The 22,937-nt window shown below is 34.1% G+C and overlaps 1 protein-coding gene across 1 annotated transcript in view; it reads left to right on the forward strand.

The window, feature by feature from the left end:
• FSIP1 (fibrous sheath interacting protein 1) overlaps positions 1–17,888 on the forward strand; it is a 51,282-nt gene extending 33,394 nt beyond the window's left edge. Inside the window, exons 12-13 of the mRNA XM_070931341.1 lie at positions 13,251–13,755; positions 17,854–17,888. Of these exons, the coding sequence (XP_070787442.1) occupies positions 13,251–13,755; positions 17,854–17,888 (540 nt within the window). The remainder of the gene's footprint in view (positions 1–13,250; positions 13,756–17,853) is intronic.
• The last annotated feature ends 5,049 nt before the right edge of the window (positions 17,889–22,937 follow it).

The raw sequence follows: 22,937 nt of genomic DNA on the forward strand, positions 1-22,937 counted from the left end.
TGGAGTGGGGTGGGAATGGAGATTTTACAGTACCCTTCCCCTGCCATGCCCACCAAGCCATGCCATACCCACGAAGCCACACCCACAGAACTGGTAGTAAAAAAATTTGAAACCCACCACTGCTATACCGGTATTTGAAGTAGAAGGCTCACAAATAAAAACATAAGTATTTGTAAGTTTTACTACAGATACTGGAAAAGATATTAAAACAAAATTAGTAGATCAAAATTTGAGTCATGTACAAAGCAGATCCATGTTCAAATCCTCTGATGCTTTCTTCTGTCAGTATATTGTAGTGGGCTATTTATTTTTTGGCTGGAGGAGTGTTTAATTCCTGCATATTGTTATAATGGACCAATCCAGTCTCAGGCTTTTTGTTTTTTACCTTGCTCTCATATCTAGAAGTATTTGTCCAAGGCTTTGGTGAGTCATAGCCTTGTTCATGCTCGTACTGGAGAACACCTAAAAATGATGCCTGGACAGTATTGTATCTCGATCTCCATTCCAGTTTCCCAAGCATATCCTGCTGGGAGTATAGTTAGAATTATACAGCAGAATCTGGATATTACATTTCAAGGCAACATTTGAAAACAATCTTGGGATGGTAACTGTGATTTGTGACTTTTAACTGGGTGTCTTTGGTTGCCAGAGTGACTTTCAGCCCAATTCACTTCACAGGGTGGTTGTGGGGGAAACAGGAGGAGGAAGAAGTATTAAGTTAGCTGCCTAGAGTTACTTATAAAGTAATAAAGGTAGGATAAAACTCTAATAAATAACTATTAAAGAAACAAACAAATAAACTATCTAATAGTATTTTGAAAAAGAAATGATAGAAGGAAGAGAACCTTTTCTCTTTATAAATCTCCCCTAAAAGGCCCAACTCCTTTTAAAAATAATTTTCCCTAAGCAGATTTTTTAAAAAATCTATTTCCCACTGAAATAAAAGGGGAGAAAGAGATTGGGGATCATTTGAAAGAGATGGGAAAAATTAAACAATCTCTCTTTTTGTCCATTTTGGTCTTACGTTGACATTCCTCCAGTGAGTTAAGGTTACTTAAAAATGAAGGAACCTGTTTTACCACATTCCTTCTATATGAAAAGTTTATATCATTATTTATACCAGGGTACAACACTTCAGATAGAGTTGGAGTTGAACTCCCATTCTGGAGTATAACATTGGCGATTCCCCAGCTGATTCCCACGCTCTGATTTCTACCTGACTTTTAGCTGATTAGTTCTTTCCTCTTGGAAAAATAAATTGCTTACAAGTGACTGACAGCTTGAAGCACTCAGTTTTTGACTGCTGAAACATACTTTCCCACCTTAGACTAAGAGGTGCACTTCACATTTACAATTCCAGTTGGTTTTAGTGTGCATAAAGATAAAAATCATCTGTCTCACAAGAGTTATACACTTCTCAGTATTTCTCCATAGATTTGCCTCCTGATTAGGAGCAAACAAAAGCGGAGCAGCAATGTCTACCTCAATTAAGCAAGCGTTAAGGGCTGCTGAAGCATTCAGTCACTTCTGATTTAAAGACAAAGCAGTGTCGTTTATTCCCAGAGGCCATGTTGGTAGAGGTATTCGTATAGCAATTGTTCACTCAGAGACATTTCAGCTGATTCTTTCTGAGGGCTATTTTGTGATTCACAGGAGCTGTATATTAATCGGAGTTTCTCCCAACGCTGTTGTAGTTATTGGATGGTGTGTAATGTACTACACAAAAGAGTTCAGCTGAATTGATGTTCTATTTAAACAATCCAGAAATTAGGCAACTCATCCACTTGAAATAATTCAGAATTTAGACAACCGATGGTGTGCTGTATCAGTTTAACAACAGGCAGAAATAGTTTAAGGGAATGTTTGTGATGCTATTAAACGTTGTGAAATCAAAACTAATGAGCCAAGAAATATAAGAAAAGAGCCAAATGTTATTTAATTCCCATCAAGAAATGTAAACCATAGGAAATAAAAGAAAAAGGAAAACATCAAACAGCCTTACTTTTATAATAGATTCTCATACTAATTGCCATTTTATGTAAATTCGAAGCATATGTGCCCTTTTTAAGAAAGAATATTTTAAAAATAAAATTTTCCTTTATGTAAAACTTATATTAGAAACCAGTTTAGTATAGTGGTTAAGGCATCAGACTTGAGACTATGAGTTTTAGCCCTGCCTTAGTCACAAAACCAGCTTCATGATCTTGGGTCAGTCACTTTCTCTCAGACCTAGGAAGGAGGCAATGACAAACTACTTCTGTAAAACTTTGCAAAAAAAAACCCTGCATGGATTTGTAAGGCAATCTCCAAAAATCAGACATGAGTGAATGAAATTTAATAAAAAGCCTACATTAGGGATCAGCATTTTCAACATATTCTAAGTCCCATAACCTATCAGCTGTCAATCTTCAGAACTCTGTACCCTGCCACTGTTGTTCATCCTTTCTGTGGCTTCTTACTCTCCTCAGCATTTTTATGATCTGACCATTAGAAAGAAAATCAGGAATGGCTTTCCTTCCAGGGATCAGGTAAATCAGATCCCAAAGGAAAAGGAAACACAAATGGACAGCAGCAGCAGTGATAGTGAGAGTATGATGCCTTTTAAAATCGGAAGCTGATTTATATAATCAATTATATAATATATATTATATATAATATATAGTAACCAATTATAATCTGATTTATATAACAACAAAAGCACCTGAAAAAACACGCTGGTGAGATGATGCTCAGATGGCTTCAGTAAGTGCACCTGTTTTGGTGCTTTAAAATTATCCAGAATTTTGCTTCAAAACTTCTGTTTTGTTCTGAACTACATAGACTAACTGGGAAATACTGCCAGAGCTGCCAGCCTTTAATTACTTTTATTGTATAGTTTTGTTGCAGATTGAATTAAGAAGAAATGTATGCATTTTTTTCTTTAGTTACACTGAGGAGCACAGATTCAACATTGCATATTTACTTAAAATCTTTTGAAAACTCATAAGAGGGATACTTAAATTGACCTTTACTGAAATCTGTCAGGAAAAATAATCTAAACATCAATCAAGTCACAATCACTCTCCCTCTTAAGTCACATAGTTTAGAGTAGAATTCTACTATTGCAATGGTTTTCATTTGTTAGAGGAATCAAATAGCTTTCTTTTGATTACATCTCTCATTTTTGTTCTGACTCATCCTGAGCTGAATTCAAAATCATGAAGTCATTTGAAAGCCTTGCTGGAGTATCTATCTATCTATCTATCTATCTATCTATCTATCTATCTATCTATCCATCCATCCATCCACCCACCCACCCACCCACCCACCCACCTACCTACCTATCATCTATCTATCTAATTAATGATTCCACCAGGGGTGAAATTCACTTACCTTTCCCTACCGGCTTGCAAAAATGAGTGCGTGCACCTCCTCCATGCATGCACAGAGCCTTCTGTGTATGCGCAGGGGGTCAAAAACGGGATGTGATGATATCCGGATGGTGGGCAGAGCCTCCCGCTGCCGGTGCTACCGGATGGTGCGATCCAGATAGATCCGGCTGAATTTTACCCTTGCTATCCACCCATTGCACAAACCCATGACTTGGGTGGCATACAACAAAACACTTTAATTCTCCATAACAGTCTAAAAATAAAAGGGAAATAAAATAAACATATGGAAAAAAAAACCAAATACCAAGAAAATAACTTAATCTCATATAGCCAGCTATCCTTGGAATTCCCAATGCTGGTGGAAATAAACAGGTTTAAAGGGCCTTCCAAGGCTAACAGAGATGGGGGCTAACCTTACCTCTGGGGAATGATGTTCCAATGCTATAATTCCAAATGCTATAATAGCCTTATTAATCTCTTATTACTTGTCTAAGTTCATATTTTCTGTGTTGCTGGTAGGTGTGAATGCTTAGTGAACTACAGAGTGTTGAGTTTAAGTTCAAACCAAATAATCCTCCCATGATGAGTCAGAAAAAGCAAATATAACTAACAGTGCATAATGGTGTTTCACATGTGCCACTTAAACATCAGTTAAAAGATTCTTTAGACGTGTTCTTATCCATTGATGTACACTCATAAGAATTCACATAGCTATCAGAAAGTGACTTTTAGTAATAACACACAAACATCACTAGAAGAGAATATTTGTAATTCAGGGTTGAACTGTGGGGTCCTTCATGTTCTCTGAGATTGGCTGTTTTTTGCAGATGTTTCATTACCAAACTAGGTAACATCATCAGTGCAACTCAGTCCAAGGTTGGAAAGCACCAAAGACCTCACATACAAATATGCTTATCTGAATAAAGTTCTGCATCATTCGTGAAGTATTTAAACTGTACTTACACCGTGTACTTTATTTTTCTTGCCCTAAGAAGAGTCATGCTATCTTGTGGATCCCTGTGTATCGCTTCATAATCACACAAAGAATCATCATCATCATCATCACTACCATCACCACATCATCATCCTATTAAATCTATATGTCACCCGACTTTCATTGACTCTGGGCAGTTTACAAATTGATTTGAAATGTGACAAATAGGACAATAAAACAAAAAAACAAAAAAACCCAAATCCTCAAAAGGATTGAGATGGTAGACTAACAATCTGGGTAGAATCAATGGAATTCTGAGTAGCAACATTGGCGATTAGCATGTATCTTAGCTTAATTAGCTAAGCAGGCATATGATATCTACATAATACCCTGTAGGCAACAAACCATGGTAATTTATGCTGACGAATGATCAGCAGCCTGGTAGCAGCATTTCCAACTACCCTGTTTCCCTGAAAATAAGACATCCCCGATAATAAACCCAATCGGGCTTTTGAGCGCATGCGCTAAAATAAGCCTCCCCCTGAAAATAAGCCCTCCCTGAAAATATTTAAACGCAGAGCTGGAAATTAGCTATGATGGCAAGAAGATCCCCATCTTGCTCCACGTGCCCCAAAATAATAAGACCTCCCTGAAAATGAGGCCAAGCACTTATTTTGGGGTTCAAAAAAATATAAGACAGGGTCTTATTTTCGGGGAAACATGGTAATACATTTTATTGAAAAGCATAAACTTTTATAAATGAGCTTAAGGGTTCCTACCTCCCTTTTTCTGACTTTTCATGTCTTGGTCTGTGATGGAAAATAAATAAATAAATAAATGCAAGACAATTCTAAAGGATTTACACTAAAGAATGCATTGGGGAATGGTAACAAAATAGTTAACTCTTTAAAGCTCGTTATGTGCATTTGGCAATTATTATTTGTACATCTGGGATTAATTAAGAATGGAAGTGCAATGACCAATGGTCAATGGCCTTTTTTCCCTGTCAAATTAAGGGCAGTAATATTTAAGCTATCTCTGTCAAATTATTTCTCCAAATGCAGTCGTATAAACATGTATTTGGGAGAAAGCACCATTAAAAGTAGTGGCATCCATTTCTTTTAAAAGTGTGACTGTACCATTTGTCTATTCTTTTCTGCAGTATTTTTAAAAAAATATTTTCGTTCATTTGATTATTTATTTATTTATTTATTTATTTATTTATTTATTTATTTATTTATTTTTATATTGAATGGCTTTAGTGCTCCCTGTTTTTACTGGGAAAATGGCACTGGGCTTTTATGAATTTTTCCGATCCCACTCAAACCTATTTCCATAAAGTTCAGAGGAACAAGGAAATGCATAAGGCTTCTTCTCTTGAAAGAGTGAGATACTGTTGTTCTTTCTGCAATTCATCTGAAAGTGAATTGCTTTTAAGAATCAAGGTAACTATTAAAAAAGGTATTTGGGGAACTGAAATAACTGTTTGAATAAACAAGATGAGTTATTGCTCAAAAACCTTTGTTATCATAGAAAGGATCATTAATAAACACTCTTTAAAACTTTACAAAAATAATGAATGTTATTCTTTGGTTTTCCTAACATCTTCAATATAAACTTTCAGATGGTGAGCACTGAGATCACTTGATATCTAAGTAGAAAATAAAAGCATACTAGAAAATTATGTGGCTTTTTATCATTGAAAAGATCCAAAACCACATTGAAATATTTTTGGCTTACAGAGAAGCTTTAACTGAAAGACAAAGTTAAGGACTATGTGATGAAACAAGATTCATATTTTTCTTTAAAAAAATGTGCTGGCATATAACATGGAATAATTAAATACTGTGTGTGCATGCACATGCCCGTATCTGAGCAAACTAAATCGGATTGTCAAATAGTATACTGAAAGGTTTCTTTGTGAGGCTTAAGTAGCGTATATGGCAGTAACAGATTTATCTCCTAACCTCAGGTCTTCCTAAAGATTTTGGAAAAGGCACCATTTTAAGGTTTGATTTAAGAGCAGAAGCAATGTTTAAATGGGGAGCTAGAGCCTCTTTAAGGATTGTCTCTGTATGATAGTTAGATTTTTCTGTTTGTTTCTTTGCTGAGTTGCCATTTTAGTATAAAGAATAATATAAAACATCAGTATTTGTATACAGGAATGAAAACTGTTAAGCCATAGATTATTAAAATGCCAGATTTATAAAATCTATAAGAGCTGTGGTAGCACAGTGGTTAAAATGCAGTATTGCAGACTAACTGTGCTGACTGTCGGCAGTTAGAACCTGACCGGCTCAAGCTTGACTCAGGCTTCCATCCTTCCAAGATTGGTAAAATGAGGACCCAGATTGCTGGGGGGCAATAGGCTGACTCTGTAAACTGCTTAGAGATTGCTGTAAAGCACTATTATGGGGTAGTATATAAGTGCTATTGCTATGTTTTGTAATTGTCTCTTTATATGCCTGAAGAATAATTTGAGGGGAACTGTACATGTGTCGGATATATATGAAATTACAAAATGATCCATGGTTAGTAGAATAGTATTTCAGAAAGGGGGCTGCAGGAATTAAATAAAAGATCAGAAAGAGGTCAGATCTCTTTACTGAAAACTCTCACCCTCTGACTAATAGACTGTTTCTCTTGGGAGTTGTGAAGTTTAAACACAAATCTGCTATTATTACACAATCTTTTGGTAACCATTTCTCCATGTTATACAGGTAGTTCTCAATTTATGACTGGTTGCTCAGCAACCATTTAAAGTTATGATGGACTTCTTTAGGGGGTATTTACAACCCAGTTCTGAAGTTCTGAAGGCTGCTCCCCTGGTCACATGGCCACATTTTGGGTGCTCAAGAACCGGCTGCAATTTATGACCATTTGCAGCATTCCATAATCACGTGACTGAGTTTTTGCAGAAAACCAGCATTTAGGTCTGTTTTTTGGCAAAACTGACTCCTAGAAAACTATTGGTTTGCTTAATGACTGTGCTTAATTTATTTGCTTAATGACTTTGCTTAATTTATGAAGGCTGTAAAATTGGGTCGGTCACATAGGTGATCTATTTTATGATTATTATGATTTATGACATAATGGGCAAGCTCAATTATGGTGATAAGTTGAGGACTACCTGTAATGGAAATGATTCAGTATATAGTAAGCGCTGCTGTAAGTATTTATGTGGTGTGTATGAGAAAGCGAGAAAGAGAGGGAGAGATAATATTTTCCCCGATGCAGGGGATACTACTTCTCCATTAGTAAAAATATACAAGCCGGGTCTATATATTTTTATACTTTCCCTTCTAGTGCTTAGCTGTTACTATATAACATTTTCTTCATGTTTTCAGAATTGTGCAAAAAGAAAATTGTGCAAAAAGAAAATCTCAACATGTTTGTATAGCTGTTACACATCCCCATATAATAATTCGATCATTTGACAATCTGTCAAATGATACAGATTGTCGAAATTACGAATACAGTAATTTTCTTATCCATTATCTTCCTTTCTTTTTTATCTAAACTGTTTTTCTCCCACCGTATACCTGGAGAAAGCTTAGGTTATTGGTTGTTATAAATGTTAATAAGAAATGAAAATACTGTAATCATTAATGGGCTTAGGACAGATGTTACCACTCCCCCTAGGGACCTGTATTTGGGTTTTTGTCTCTGGTGAGCAAAGCTATGCAGGTACCTGGATCATAATGCTCCAGGTGAGCCATTTCTGGGAAACCTTACTGTTCAATGTTACCTTTTTATGTACTTCTGAAAGAAATGGGTTTTTTTCATATAAAGGAAGGATTTTTAGTAATACGTAAAGTTTGCAGCACACCTTTCTCTAATGCCATCATCACTATATGTATTTTTTATTTGTAGACCTGAATAATATATTTTAGAAAGTACAATATTTAAAATATGCATGCTATTCTTCTTATTTTGTTTCTAGAATGCATGTTTGAAAAACCTGTATGAGAAGCAAATTTTTAATTAATGCAAAGGAAATTTGATTTTTAAAATGCCAACAGCTTTTCTTACCCATTATCTTCCTTTCTTTTTTATCTATTTGAAGTTAGGTTTTAAATGTATTTATTTAAAGAGCATAAAAGAGCACAAAAAAGTAACAGATTTTAACCATTTTTGGTGACCAGCCCCCATTGTAGTGCTCTCGTAAAAAACAGCTAGAAAACTTTGAACTAGAAATCCTGGATTTCCAAGAGGATTCGTGCACAACGTGATTATGAATGGACATTCCTACCACATGCAGAGGACTTGTCCTATAGATTGGATTTATCCTATATCCTCATACAACTGAGGAATGTAGCTAAGCTGAAAAACTGTCAGGTGGAAAATGGCATCTTGGGTCAGGAGAACCATGCTAGTAGCCTCCCTCCAGCTTATATAAAGAGAGCTGGCAGGAAGATTGTTTAGAGGGCATCCAGCATGACTGAAAATGAATAAGGAACTGTTTCGTTTACCCAGACCCCATTCTCCATTTTTGCAATAAAAGCTATCATCTGCATAGACACAGCATCCTATTAAAAAGTAAGAAAAAGAATGAGGCCATTATTTACTGCAGTTTGATCTGTGAACTGCATAGCAACATTCATTCTTCTTTAAATGTGGCCTTCTTTTATGAGTGATATGCCTATATGTCAGTCAAAATGGATATCTAAATAGTTAACCTTTAAATATATATTAATTTAGCTTTCAAATATTTATTTAAAAGTTTTAAATATTGAAAGACTGTAGAAGTATTGTGAATTCCAGAGGGCTTCTAGTTTGCAGTAAAAGGCCAGAGCAAGGATGGTGAAATAAATTAAGGAATGGCAGTGATTGCATTCATACACTGCACAAACTGGAATGTGATTTGTTTACTTTTGGTTTAGCTATTTATATGAATCTAACCTCATGGTTTATAAATAGTGGCTTATGATTTAACAAATTAAGCAGACTGTCAATTGTGGTTTATTGAAAATGGTAAAATATTGTAAAATGCTATTTTTTTCTCTAGTCTACTAACAGAAGACCAAGAATGTTTATAGATTGAGGGAGATATTTATTTGGAAAAATAGGAATAACTTCCACATAATTATTATGGTAATAGTGCAAACATCTTGTACCCCAATTCTCCTGTTTGCCTTACACATTTCTTCAGGCTTCAAGAAATAAGAACTTGCTAATCACAAAAGGACCAGAGAAGCAAGTCTTAATGATTTCTGGGAGAGATTTGATTTCTCCCATTAAGCCTCAGAGAGGTTTGTCTTTGGCCAGATTTTGCCAAAATTAGACACATCAATAAAATAAAATTAAAGTGTTGCATTTTACCTTTGACAAGAGAAAATTAAGACGAGATGGGATTTTTGTTGCCAGAGCTTTGTTGGGTTCCATTGAACATAGATGTCTCCTCTAAGCTGGCATTTTACAGGCTTAACAATTTTAGTACAATTATGTACAGTATGATGACCAAGTCTTTAAGCAGAAAACTAGATGGGTTCAAACATGTAACCCAATCTTTTAATTATTTATCCAAATGTCAGGCCATGTGCTGATTGTCTCAGCTGATTTACTTCTTGTCAAGAACTATTTGTATAAGGAGGCCAACAAGAAACATGAGAAGAAAGGAACTCCCCTTCTCTAAGGAACTTCCCCTTAGAGAAAATTGGATGAGTGATTTTACTGTTACATCTACTGAATAGGCAATTGTTCCTGGATAGAGGAAAAAAAGAGAAAATTACATGCAAAATCTAAACTCATTTTGATTTTGTACAACAAAACTGTTCCTTTTACATTCTTCTGAATGGTTAATAATTGAACGTCCTTACAAAATCCTCACATTAATTCCTTTCAAGATAAATATATTATGTAAAGTTCAGAAAAGGAACAAACAACATAAACCAAATAAAGACTTGAAATAAGAAAGGTAAGAGAAATATAGTTAAATCTAATTCATGTAATATCATTCACTATAACTCTCAGTCCTAATCCATTTTTTATGCTTTTAACTTCTCATCTTTATCTTTTATAGCATCTCATCAAATTTATCCAACCATGACCATGTAGTTTCAAGACCCCACCAACCAAAACCTTTAAGCTCCATTAATTTTCATGTTGTCATTCAGTATACATATAAATATTTCCCAGTGAACCCAAGGTTGATTGGGTGAATTGAAATGATTGGCTGAATTGAATCCAATACTGATTTACTGAAAGAATTGGTAATATTCCTAAAACATTAAATGTGCTGATTTTAGGTTAGATAAGTAGAACTTGAAATTTTTCAGAAGTATAAATGTAATATTTTATAGATAATTTTATAGATAATACATATTAAAATATATATATAACTATTGAAAGTAGTTGTAGTAATCATTACTTAAGTGATAATAGTCTCCTAATTCCTTTATTTGTTTAGGTAACTTGATCTGATAGTTTTATATTTTACAGAAGTATCATTATATATTGTTTTCTGTACAGTCCATAAAAGTTACTCAGTGAGCCATTGTCTGTGTTTTTCTTTTTATCATTGGTTATAACAAACCACAAAAAATGCACCACTAAATTATTCAATATGATATAAACTACATTGTTATTAAATAAAATGAACAGGAAAAGAAACTATGTTAATATATAATATGTCTTTCATCTTATCACTAAATATAGACCATATAGAAATACTTTGCTCCATCTTCTAGTTTTTGGACTACAAAAATATTTACAAAATTGGTAACAAATATCTTTAATCATTCCTTAAGATCAAGAGGGTAATTTTTTTTCTTTTTTCATTTATGTAAGAGTATTTTTCTCAGTACCACTTTTGATAAAGCTGAATGGCTCATAAAATGACAAATTCTGTCTTTTAGGAATATAATTTAACATCATGCTACTTTGCTGTAAAATTTTGAAATAACAACAATTTAAGAATAATTTAAATTTGCATATTGAAATGCCTTATATAATAATTCTAAGATTTAAACTGGCATTAAACTTAGGCAGTGTTAGAATTAGGTTCTGTTAACAATTGTGACCAATATTACTATATACATTACAAAATGAAGTAAAAGAATTACAGTAATTTCTGACTAATGTAGAAAATTATGCAAGTTTAAAAAGTTGAATATAAGGTCAGGAAAATTCAAAGTTCAGATGTGGTAACTAAGATGTGGTAACAGATGTGGTAATTAATCTTCCACAAAGATTATGATTGAAAAATGGTTCCCATATTGAGTTAAATTCTGAATCAGATATGTTTGGGTGGGTATGTGGTAAATTTGTATGTTGCCATAACTTAATTTGCCATTCTTCTGCAGAAGGAATTGTTCATAATTTCCAATGAGAAGCATGGAGAATCCTAGCAGTTGTTACCATGTACAAACTCAGCTATGTGTATCTTGTAGGAATAAGCACAACACAGTATTTGCTAATGAATTAGCTTAATTCTTAAATCATACAGAATATATTTTTCATTTTTTCCAGTCTTGGATCCATTGATTTTCCAAAATTGGATATTCCAATCCTTCATTTTACACTTCTGATAGATAATTAATGCTAACCTTCATCTTGTTTCTTTAATTCAAACTGAATGGTTGGTTTCATTTCTAGCACTGGATCTTATAAGCAAACTTGCCAAGGCATCTGGACCATACTATCTTGTATGGTCCAGATTGCCCAGCAGGAGCTATAGGTATATAATAGGCAGAATATAATATCTCAAACAACCATTATAAATCAACTGATTTAAAGTATTTTCCCATGTTTGAACCAGGCTTTCCAATAAAATATCTTTGCTGCTATCTTCACATTTCTATTATACCACAGCTTCAATTTCTCCTGTAATTTTGGGACCAAATTGCTTACCTATTAATAACTAATATGTCTAAAAGCTTTTAAGCTGGACACAAACATCCCCTTTTACTAGACCTTGGTGCTCAATGTTGCCAATTTTTCAAAAAACATCCAATTAGAGAGTAATTGAATAATAATATTTAGACAAGTTCTCAGTCCATAGAAATATAGGTGTTAGAATGAAAGCACAATGGTTAGAGCTGAAAATCTGGTAGTTTAAACCCATTATCAAAAAGCAGCCTAAATATGAGCAAAATTATTTAGGGATTTTGGCCTGCCATGACAATTTTGTCAGTAATTTCTACAAAGTATCTAAAGATAAAGTTAAAGTGTTCCCTGTCCAGTCGTGTCTGACTCTAGGACATGATGCTCATTTCCATTTCTTGGCTGAGGGAGCCAGCATTGTCCAAAGACATTTTCTATGGTCATGTGACCAGCATGACTATGCACCAAAGGCACATCGAATGCTGTTACCTTCCCACAGAAGTGGTACCCATTTATCTACACTCATTTGCATGATTTCGAACTGCTATGTGGGCAGGAACTGCTATGTGGGACAGGGAACAGAAGCTCACCCTTTCCATGGCATTTGGGTCTTGAACTGGGACTGTCAGCTTTCCAGCTGACAAGCTCAGCATCTTTAAACACTGAGCCACCATGCCCCTCCATAAAATATCTATTAGAAATTAACATTTGAATCCGTCTTAAAATATACATTAGCATTCATTTGAAATATTGTATATTGGTAAAATAGCATTCATTTGAAATACTGTATATTGATAGTTCATTGAAAAAAAAAAGAGATAAAATCTAAATTAACTATGGGATGTCATATTGTCAGTAGGCTATCTTGTGAGGTGTTGTTTCTCAGGATCAGCAAGTTTGTGTATGCTTTGTTTAAAAAATTCAAAGGCGACAAGTGTATTTCTAATAACAGATCACACTGAAAATGCCTTGATTCATAATCTGGCCATGTTCATTTCTTTCGGATTTAATTTATGACCTTTAGCACCAGGGATCAATGCTACCATTATTTTTCTATGCTGTTTTATGATGAAATTATTTGTAGCTTCATTTTGATGGGAATTTTTCCCTTATTTTCGCAGCCAGATGTACCTCCTTGTCTCTCAGAAGAGCAACTTAATGCCCTTCTGGAAGGCTGTATGCAAAGCCTAAGAAGAGGATGTGATCTTAATCTGACCAGATGTCAGGAAAATTCTGTTGAGAGGATGAGCCCTTGTGACATCTTTGAAGAGAACATGCCAGACTCTAGGAATGAAGTGTTAGATGATATTCAACTATCAGAAAACGAGGAAATGCTTGGAGAAGAGTATAAAGATATATTTTCAATGGAAAAAATAGACTCCTGCTGTAATCCCAGCAAGATGTTTTTCGAATTTCCCATGTCGGAGAAAAAGGAAAATGAAGAAGACCAAGAGGAGGCACCAGACACTGCTAATGGCTCTGAAGATTTCTTCATGTCAAAGGTTCTCAGTATAGACAAGATGAAAAAACCTCCTTTTCTTGATGAACCTTTTTATTGTGTCAGCATGAACAATGAACTTTCCACAGATGCCAGCATTCCTAGCATACCACTAAAAACCAGAGGAGGTGAGGCTTTTAATAAGCTTTTAGACCAAGCATTTGATTATGATTATAAAAGCCCAGACAAGTCAAGCAGGATTTCATCAAACATATGCACTAATGTTTGATGGTTATGCTGGTTATGCACAAAAGCACAGAATGATGTTGAGAATAGCAGACCATTTCAAAATGTTTTCTGACATTTTTTTCACTGACATAAATAGCAATGATACCAGTTCTCTTTTAAAAAGTGCCAAAAATAATGTTTTCGTCAGTTAGTGGTAAGGTGGGATTGGCATATGTTATGACTTCATAGGCAAGTACATTCCTTGTGGTTTTTATTTTGATAAATGGTTTCAAAAATATTAGTTGATAACATTTTTAATATAAAAAACTCAAAATCATAGAAGAAGAGAATATGTAACTGTTAATGTTACCTGGCAATAATATTTTGATAAATATATTTCCTGTTACAAACCAAAATAATCTGGCAATCTTTCTTAATTATATAACCAAACAATGCTGCTTGTGACCCATAGAATTCTTAAATTTCAACCCACATGAGGATATTAGCCAGTGGTGAAATCTAAAATTTGTTACTACCGGTTCTGTGGGCATGGCTTGGTGCGGGGGTAATGTGACTGGATGGGCGTGGCCAATTTTTTTTTAACTTTTAAAACCATTTTTTCTACAATCTCTTCAGCAAAGAGGTTGTAAACAAATGCTTTCAAAAGGCTCTGACGATCCCAGCTGAGTTGCCTGATCGGCAGAGGCTTTTTTAAAAAGGGTTTTTTTTCTTTTAAATGCCTCTGATGATCCCAGCTGAGTTGCCTGATCGGCAGAGGTTTTTTAAAAAGCCTCTGCTGATCAGGCAACACAGCTGGGATCGTCAGAGGCATTTAAAAGAAAAAAAGGGTTTTTTTCTTTTAAAAGTCTTTGATGATCTCAGCTGAGCCGTGCAATCATCAGAGGCTTTTTTTTTTAACTTTTAAAAAAGCATTTTTTGGCTGAAGAGGTTGTGGAAAAAATGCTTTTAAAAGTAAAAAAAAAAGCCTCTGATGATTGTGCGGCTCAGCTGGGCTTTGGGGGGAGGGGCAGGGATTTTTGCTACCGGTTCTCCGAACCCCCCGCCTCCATCGCTACCGGATCGGGTGATCCGGTCCGAACCGGGAGCATTTCACCCTTGATATTAGCTATGCCTCTTTTTTCATGGCAAATTATTTTAAACATGCTACCAAGCTTTTCATTTTTCTCTTCAAATACAAGCTTCTCATCTGCATCAGTTGCATTAATTGGAATAGTATTTAGTCTAACACATTCTTCACAATATTTAATAATATTCTTAAATCTTGCCTAAGTATTCTTTTATCACAAAACAATATTTCTTCTGCTCCTTGCTGGGCAACAAATAATTAATGTTGCTGTTGAAATAAGATGGTCCCTCTGAATTTGTTGCAAAATCCGGTTGCTCTTTTGCTTGTAATATTTTGAAATTAAACAACACTGGTACTGGATGAAGGAGTTTGAATCAAATAAAAAAATCAGGATATACTCATTTATTCATTTCAGAGGTATATAGCAATATTTTTCTTACATTGTATATTGCTGCTTTCCTTCCTTGCTGAACTTAGGTTGTATTTAGTATTTACCAAATTTCACCTCTTATTTTGCTAATATTTCATGTCAGATTTAGAATATAATATCTGTGGAGATTCTCAGTCATCAGGTCATGGTTATCCCCAAAGGTGTTTTTCAAAAGGCAACTGGATTTTCTTGGAGGTTTTTTCCACCCCCCTGAAAACGTTTTGCTTAGTTAATATACTCTTCTTTCACCATTTCTTTTCTTTTCTTTTTTAAATGTGTCAGTATGAATGGATTGTGACTAGTCCATTGTGTTTCTGTTGTCAAAACGTGTGATTAAAATTAATGGATTAAATGCCATTGAAGAGGGTGGCTTCTCTGAAACAATGCAGTTGTTGAAAAAAGGATTATATAAGGGCAGAAGATGGAAAAAAGTGGGAGGGGAAGGGTGGGAGGGAGGAACATGGATAACAAAATAAATTTAGTTGGCTCTCTCCATGTCTCCCTTGGTTCTACTACTAATGTTAACTATGCTTTAGTTAAGCCTCTTTGCCCTAATAAATACACTGGTCTTAGCTGCACCAAGATGAAGTCTATATTTATTCATTCATGCCCTAGGGATAGATTACTAATGCTACCATCAGTCACATAGACTGTAATGTTTCCATGTTATTTAAATTTACCTGTGTCTCAGAAGTAGTGCCCAGAACTGTTTGCTCAGATCTTTTCACGCAGTGATTTGAAATAGTTTATTAAATATATCATGTTGATATCTTTAAAGTTGTTTACTTTAATAAGCAGATACAAATGATGATAACATAGACTGCACAGATTAGAACGTTATATAATTTCTTAAAATGGGCAAATCTGATACATGAGAAATTAGCATTCTGAAATAGCCAAAGTTGAAACCAATAGCAAGAGTAGGAATAAAATGATAATGAAGAATTGATATAAATAAATATAGTTACCCATGCTCAGAAGATAGATATACATTATTGAACATTGAAGGGTGCTTATTAACTTGGATATCATTTCATTTTTCAGTGTGAGTCCAAGACAATGCCATTTGTATTAGCAGCCATTCTGTCTCTCTTGAGATGAGTCTGTATTTGTTTCTCCTTCTTCAAACCCAGTTAATCTTCTGATACAATTATTCTATTAGATGAAATGCCAAATTTGTCTAAAATTATTCTGAATTCTTCACCAGAATTCATATCTCGGTTATCTAGAAATGAACAATAGATGACTGAATTGATAACAGATGATATTTTATGTTTATTTATTAAACAGATTTATGTGACCACCTAACTCACACACAGTGACTCTATAGTTTAAAAAGATTCTGCAGTTTAAAAAAATGTGAGAAAGTGTTTTATACTTAGGGAGAGAATTTTAAAGTTGATACATATTGTTCAACCTTTAAAGTTATTCTGTTGAACCTGGATGTAGATAAAATGTAAAAAGTGGTCTTTCAAACGATTTCTATGGTACTCAGATCTATGGTTTAAATCCAAATTCTATCTGTAAACAGCAAGACTTATTCTTTCCACTCTTGAATTTAGATCTAGTGGATGAGATTGATTTTAACTAATTCCCCTCTTCCAGATTGAGCGGCTTGAGCCATTGAAATTTTATTTATTTGGAGAATTAAGAATATTTGTTAGGTTCACTGAAAGTTTTTAGCTTTCACTGAATTAAATACCGGTACAATTAAATATTTTTGTCTGGGTCCTGCATACTTTTTAGAGTATTTCCAGCATGGTGCATAATAGCCTTTAAATACTCCTGTTTTAAGCGATAACAAGTAGAATAATTTATTGTGTGAGAACAGATTTGTAATTAATCTCTCTGGGGAAAAGATTAAGAGCCTGAGTGGCGCAGCAGACTAATGCTACTGTTAAAAGGTGGTATTTAGCTTCTAGCTGCCTGCAATTACTGCGAGTTCAATTCTCACCAGGCTCAAGGTTGACTCAGCCTTCCATCCTTTCTAAGGTAGGTAAAATGAGGACCCAGTTGTGGGGGCAATAAGCTGACTTTGTATAAAATATACAAAAGTATGAAGGCTATTGCTTAACGCCTTGTAAACCGCCCTGAGTCTCCGGAGAAGGGCGGCATATAAATAAATAAATAATAAATAAATAAATAAATAAATAAATAAATAAATAAATAAATAAATAAATAAAATGGAGATCATTGCAGTATAATTTATGAGATTTGTCAAAGTATCTCTGGCTCCCCCAATATTGCATAGAGATCATACGAAAAGGAATGCTCTTTCTAATATCAGTATTGACTGGCAGAGGTTAAATAAGATAGATATGTAAACTTTATTATACTTGGACTAGCACATATACAAATATGCATCTATAGATAAAGTCTACTTACATTATAAAATATGTGGTTATAGAACTGTGTAGTGTAGCAAAATATTGAGATGGTGATGATGAGATTTCTTCTGGGCAACAAAATTCAAAATTTATATTGTCAAGTTGAATACTAAAGACCTTTCATTAATCCAGGAATGGTTTTATTTCTGTGCAGATGAGCTGAAAGATGAAGATGTGAATGAAGAGTGATGTTCTTCCAACCTGATGTTCTTGAACATCATCCAAGAGTGATGTTCTTCCAAATTGGTAAAATTTACTTCATTAGTTCTTTGTGTATTGTTTCAGGACAATTTGTCTCATAATTAATGTTTTTGTCTCATTTTCATGTTGCAATAGGACTTCTAAATAAAGATCTCCTGATTAACTTCTTTCTGGGGATGACTTATGTACATGCAAATGTTTTACAGATCTAAACCTATTAAGCTCCTCTATCTGCACCAGGGGTGGGTTCTACTTACCTTTACTACTGGTTTGCAGTGGGGGCGCGTGCGCATTCGCTTCGCTCGTGCAGAAGCATTTTGGTGATGGTGGGGTCGGTGGGCGGGGCCTCCTGCTGGTTTTACTACCGGTTCTATAGATCAACAACCCACCACTGATCTGCACATATATATTTCAGTTATATCAATATTCATATTGTTTAGCAAATTTATGTAAGTGATAATAGCACTTTCCTAACAATAAGCTATATTTAAATATTAATAGAATTATTTGTATGCTTGTTATATGCATTATGCCCTCATATTAAGGGCTCATATGGAAGGAACCCAAAGCATGTACAGTCATATGTTTTCTGGCATTCCTCCTGAACATGCAATAATCTGTTAATGTAAGTATCATTTGAATAAACATTTTTGGAGGTGGAGATTATCTGAAGCATTCAATAGCTGAACATCCTGGATTGTTGAAAACATAAAGCAAACGTGCAAAGAATAATGTGGATAACATACATAAGCTATTGGCAGTTATTAATCTGTTTCTCTACATTTGGCTGTCTGAAATCTATCATGTGATCATCTATCCATTAGCAAACTGTATTTCTTTAAAGAGAATCTGTAGCAAATGGAGATATCCTGTATCAATAAAGTGCAGGCAGATTATGGTTGTCTTACAGAAATAGGTTGACATTTCCTTTTAATTTTGTTCTGTTCTTTTAACCTGTGTGAAACTTCTGATTCTAACAATTAGTGTGAATTTTCAACTTTGTTTTGAAATGAGTAGGGATTTCAGTCACGCTATCGAAAAAAACAGATTGGCCTTAGAATCATTGTCATAGAGGAGAGGGTGGGTGCAACAGCTGCTAACACATGCATCAAAAGGAAAATAAATAAACCAGGTTTAGATTTGCTGCTATCACATGTTCTAAGAACATGGAGAGATTTTGGCAGACACGAGAAGAGTGCATGAAATCAAGAAGCAGAAACAAACTTGACTTTTTTTCATTTGTACAAATAGATTTACAGCAATCAGTTTAGCAATGGAACATCCTAGGATGGTGCTGTGTATTACTATTTTACTGGAAATAATGAGGAAAATAATGCTCACTTAAGTAAAGAAGCAGACAAATGTTGAGTATAATTCAGCTAAATTACTACAATTGTTCGTGATAAGCTACAGTAATCAGGTCTCTCTGTCCTGGTTGGGACAATATGGAGGAAGGGCCTAGCAATTTGATATCTACTTTTCTGGCAGTTTTTTTTTGCATTCTCTATAGTTTTTATGCATCTTAGATCTTTCTTTTTACATTTTTGCAAAATTCTAAGAAAGCAGCAATAAATTAGATGCAAGTCACTGTATTTTGACATAAATTTGACAAAACACGTCAGCTTATTAGTTAATACAACTTTATGTTGTTCAGCAATGTATGCAAGGCATTACTCATAAACACCAGATGTTCTGTTCTTAACCACAAGTGTTCCACAATTCAGCCTTTTTAAATTAACTGGTTTACCATCCCAGGTTCCTGTTTTAGAGTCAATTTACAAATTGAATTGAAAGAATTCAACTTGTAAATCAAGAATATATTATTTTGTGTTAATTAAATAAACTAATAATTTAATTAATAATTTAATATAATAATTTAATTTATAATTTAGTTAAAGCAATTAAAATATTAATAATATTAAATATTTATGTTTAATATTAAGTTATTTATAATATTTAATTTAGCCTTTGGAAGCAGATATGCCTCCATCTTGATCACTGAACCTACAGCCTATAGTGTTCCCTATATTAATCAGGCCAATCTCAACGTGCATGTGTCTTCCTCTACCCATTCTGGTCAACTAAAAAAGTACATCAAGTCATTTTCATATCATCTGTAGCACATAGATTCTTCATTTGACCTGGGTTTGATACTAAGCCTCTCCTCAAATATCCACAAGAGGACTAACGATTTATAAGAATTTCATCATAACATAACAATTTAGGATGAAAATGCTATGTAACAGGCAAAACATCTAACTCAGTGTAGCCTTATAAGCATGTCATCCACTTGCGAGCAGATCTACCATTTTGTATGGTTTGGGGGTTTTTTACTTTGACTCAGCCATATATTTTCCTAACTTTTCGGAATAAGCTTAGCCTATATCTGTGGTATAAGGAAACAAAAGACAAGAATCTAAAAACATATAAGAGCAAGTATGTTAAAAATTGATCTAATTACATATGGTCAATGATACAACTGGATTCAAGAAGTAAACTGAAGACATAAGAAGAATTGCTTAATGAAAGAAGGAATTTATCATGATTAATGCATTTGTAAATAACTGGAAAAATAAAAAGTAATCTTAAAGAAATAGGAAGGACCCTGAGAAAGACGACAGAAGTTTAAACTCTTATAGAGAATTAAGATAATTTATTAGGATATATTTACACATTGTTACTCATTTATGACACAGAGACAAAAATATGTGATAAAACGGAAACAAAACTTCAAAGAAATAATAACAGTGGGCAAAACTATGGGGAGAAATCAATAAAATGTACACCAAGCTGCAATTTGAGGAAAATTTGATGCAAGTGTTCTATAGATGGTTTATAGCTTCACCTGTGACTGCAAGATGAACAAATCATATAACTATAAATGTTGGAAATGACAAAAAAGGAATATCTTACTCTAGTTGTTCTTTTTTTTAAAAAAAAAAGACTAAAAATGCTGAAAAGGGAAACTTTCCAAAAAATTTCTGAAAAAAAAATTGAATTAATATATGTAATATCTAATATATCTTTATTAGATATGATTTCACAGGTTTAAATTAAAAGTACCAGAATTGATTAAAATACATTCGAACAATGATAAGAACCAATGGGGCACAACACCAGATAAGGGAAATTGCCTTCAATACAGGATTGGGAGACTAATGTTGGAGAATATGCAGACATTGAAAAATTGACTCTATATATTCACAGCAAAAGTCTAATCAAATTCAAGCAGGAATTGTTCATTTAAATGCAGCATATATGCAACAACAAAGCAAGTCAAGATACCCAGAATATGTTCTTTTTAAAGAAAAAGATAAATAGATTAAAAAAAATAATTAAGAATACCCAAATAGAAATGAGTAGTACAGATAGTCCTAAACTTACAACCACAATCAAGTCCATATTTATGTTGTTAAGTGAGAAATTTGTTAAGCGAGTTTTGCCCCATTTTACGATTTTTCTTGGCTCATTTGTTAAGTGAATCATTGCAATTGTTAAATTAGTGACATAGTTGTTAAGTGAATCTGGTTTCCCCATTGACTTTGCTTGTCGGAAGTTTGCAAAAAGGGTTCACGTGACTCTGGGACATTGCAACCATCACAAATGTGAATCAGTTGTCAAGCATCTGAATGTAAATCACATGACCATGGGGATGCTACAATAGTCATAAATGTGAAAAATGGTCCTAAGTCATTTTTTCCAGTTCGTTGTAACTTTGAACAATCTAACAATCACTAAATGAATTGTTGTAAGTCAAGGACTACCTATAATTGCAGATGATTAAAGTGTCATAGAGTTTAACATAGTTGTGCAGGCCATTTTGTAGAGGATCTTTGCCTTTGAACTCCCATTTTTGCCACAATATTTTGCCATGTTGTTTCATTTTTTCCCCCAAGATTTCCCAATACATATGCTGATGTGGCATCAAGATCAGCACTAAAGCGAAGAAACACAGACTTTACTTTTGTGCATTATGTGTCATAAAGCATTGCAATGGCATATTTCAGTTTGCCTAGCATCATCAATACCAACCAGAGGTCATGATGGAACATTGAGGCCATGTTCAGTTCACTTTTTGTGTCTGACAAATGTATGAATCTACCCATGCTTCTGGTTTGCATGTCTTTCTTGCAGTTTACAGCAGCCTCTAGGCCAAAATGCTTAAGTATTGATATGTAAAGCCCTGTATAATTTAGGATATCTAATCACTTTATCATTTTTATACCTGCCCAGCAATTAAAGTACAACAGGGCCTTCCTTTGGATGTGCTGCCCTAGTTACACCTTGGCATTTGGGAATCTGAGAGGATACCCTTCCTATCCAGTTACAATAAGCATTGAATCTTTATAATCTTTGGCATTAACTAAAGACCTCTGTTCATCCAGGCCTTTCTCTGACTCTATGCTGCTATGTCTTGCTATGATTTTATCATACTTGTTTGAACTATAATTTTAAAATGTTTGTTTTCTTGTATCCACTTTGGAATTAATTTGATAGAAATTAGACTGCTTGAAAGTACAAATACACAAATAAATTATTTTAAAACTTTCTCTTAAATTATTGAAAAATCTTCTACATTTCACATATAACCTATATATTCACATATAACCTTTATAACACATATAAAATGATTCCCGTTCTGATTTGATTGTTTTATGGCCCCAGCAGAGCAGCAGTTATTGATGCTATGACTCATAATCTCTTGCCACATGACAGAATTGCGTTTTACACCCCCAGGGGCCCAAAACTCTGAGTGTGGTTTTGAAGCCCCTCCAGTGGCTGCCACCAAATTGTAATTAATATATTAATTTTAATTTACAATTGAGTTACAAATTTTTATACTGGTCGTATTACTTCATCTGAGAACTGCCCTTGGTAAGAAAATGTTTGGGTATTCTTGCTATAGCCCTGTATCTCTTATTCCATTTTTCTTGTTAACAAATGCTAAGATGTAAGACCAAAAGATGCTATGGTAATGTCGATCCTGCCAATGAAACAGTCAAAGTGAATGACTTGCTTTGTTTCTGGAAATGCAGT

This window comes from Pituophis catenifer, unplaced genomic scaffold, assembly GCF_029215685.1.
Source record: "Pituophis catenifer annectens isolate HBS135680 unplaced genomic scaffold, rPitCat1.0.hap2 SCAF_1, whole genome shotgun sequence".
Classification (NCBI taxonomy): domain Eukaryota; kingdom Metazoa; phylum Chordata; class Lepidosauria; order Squamata; family Colubridae; genus Pituophis; species Pituophis catenifer.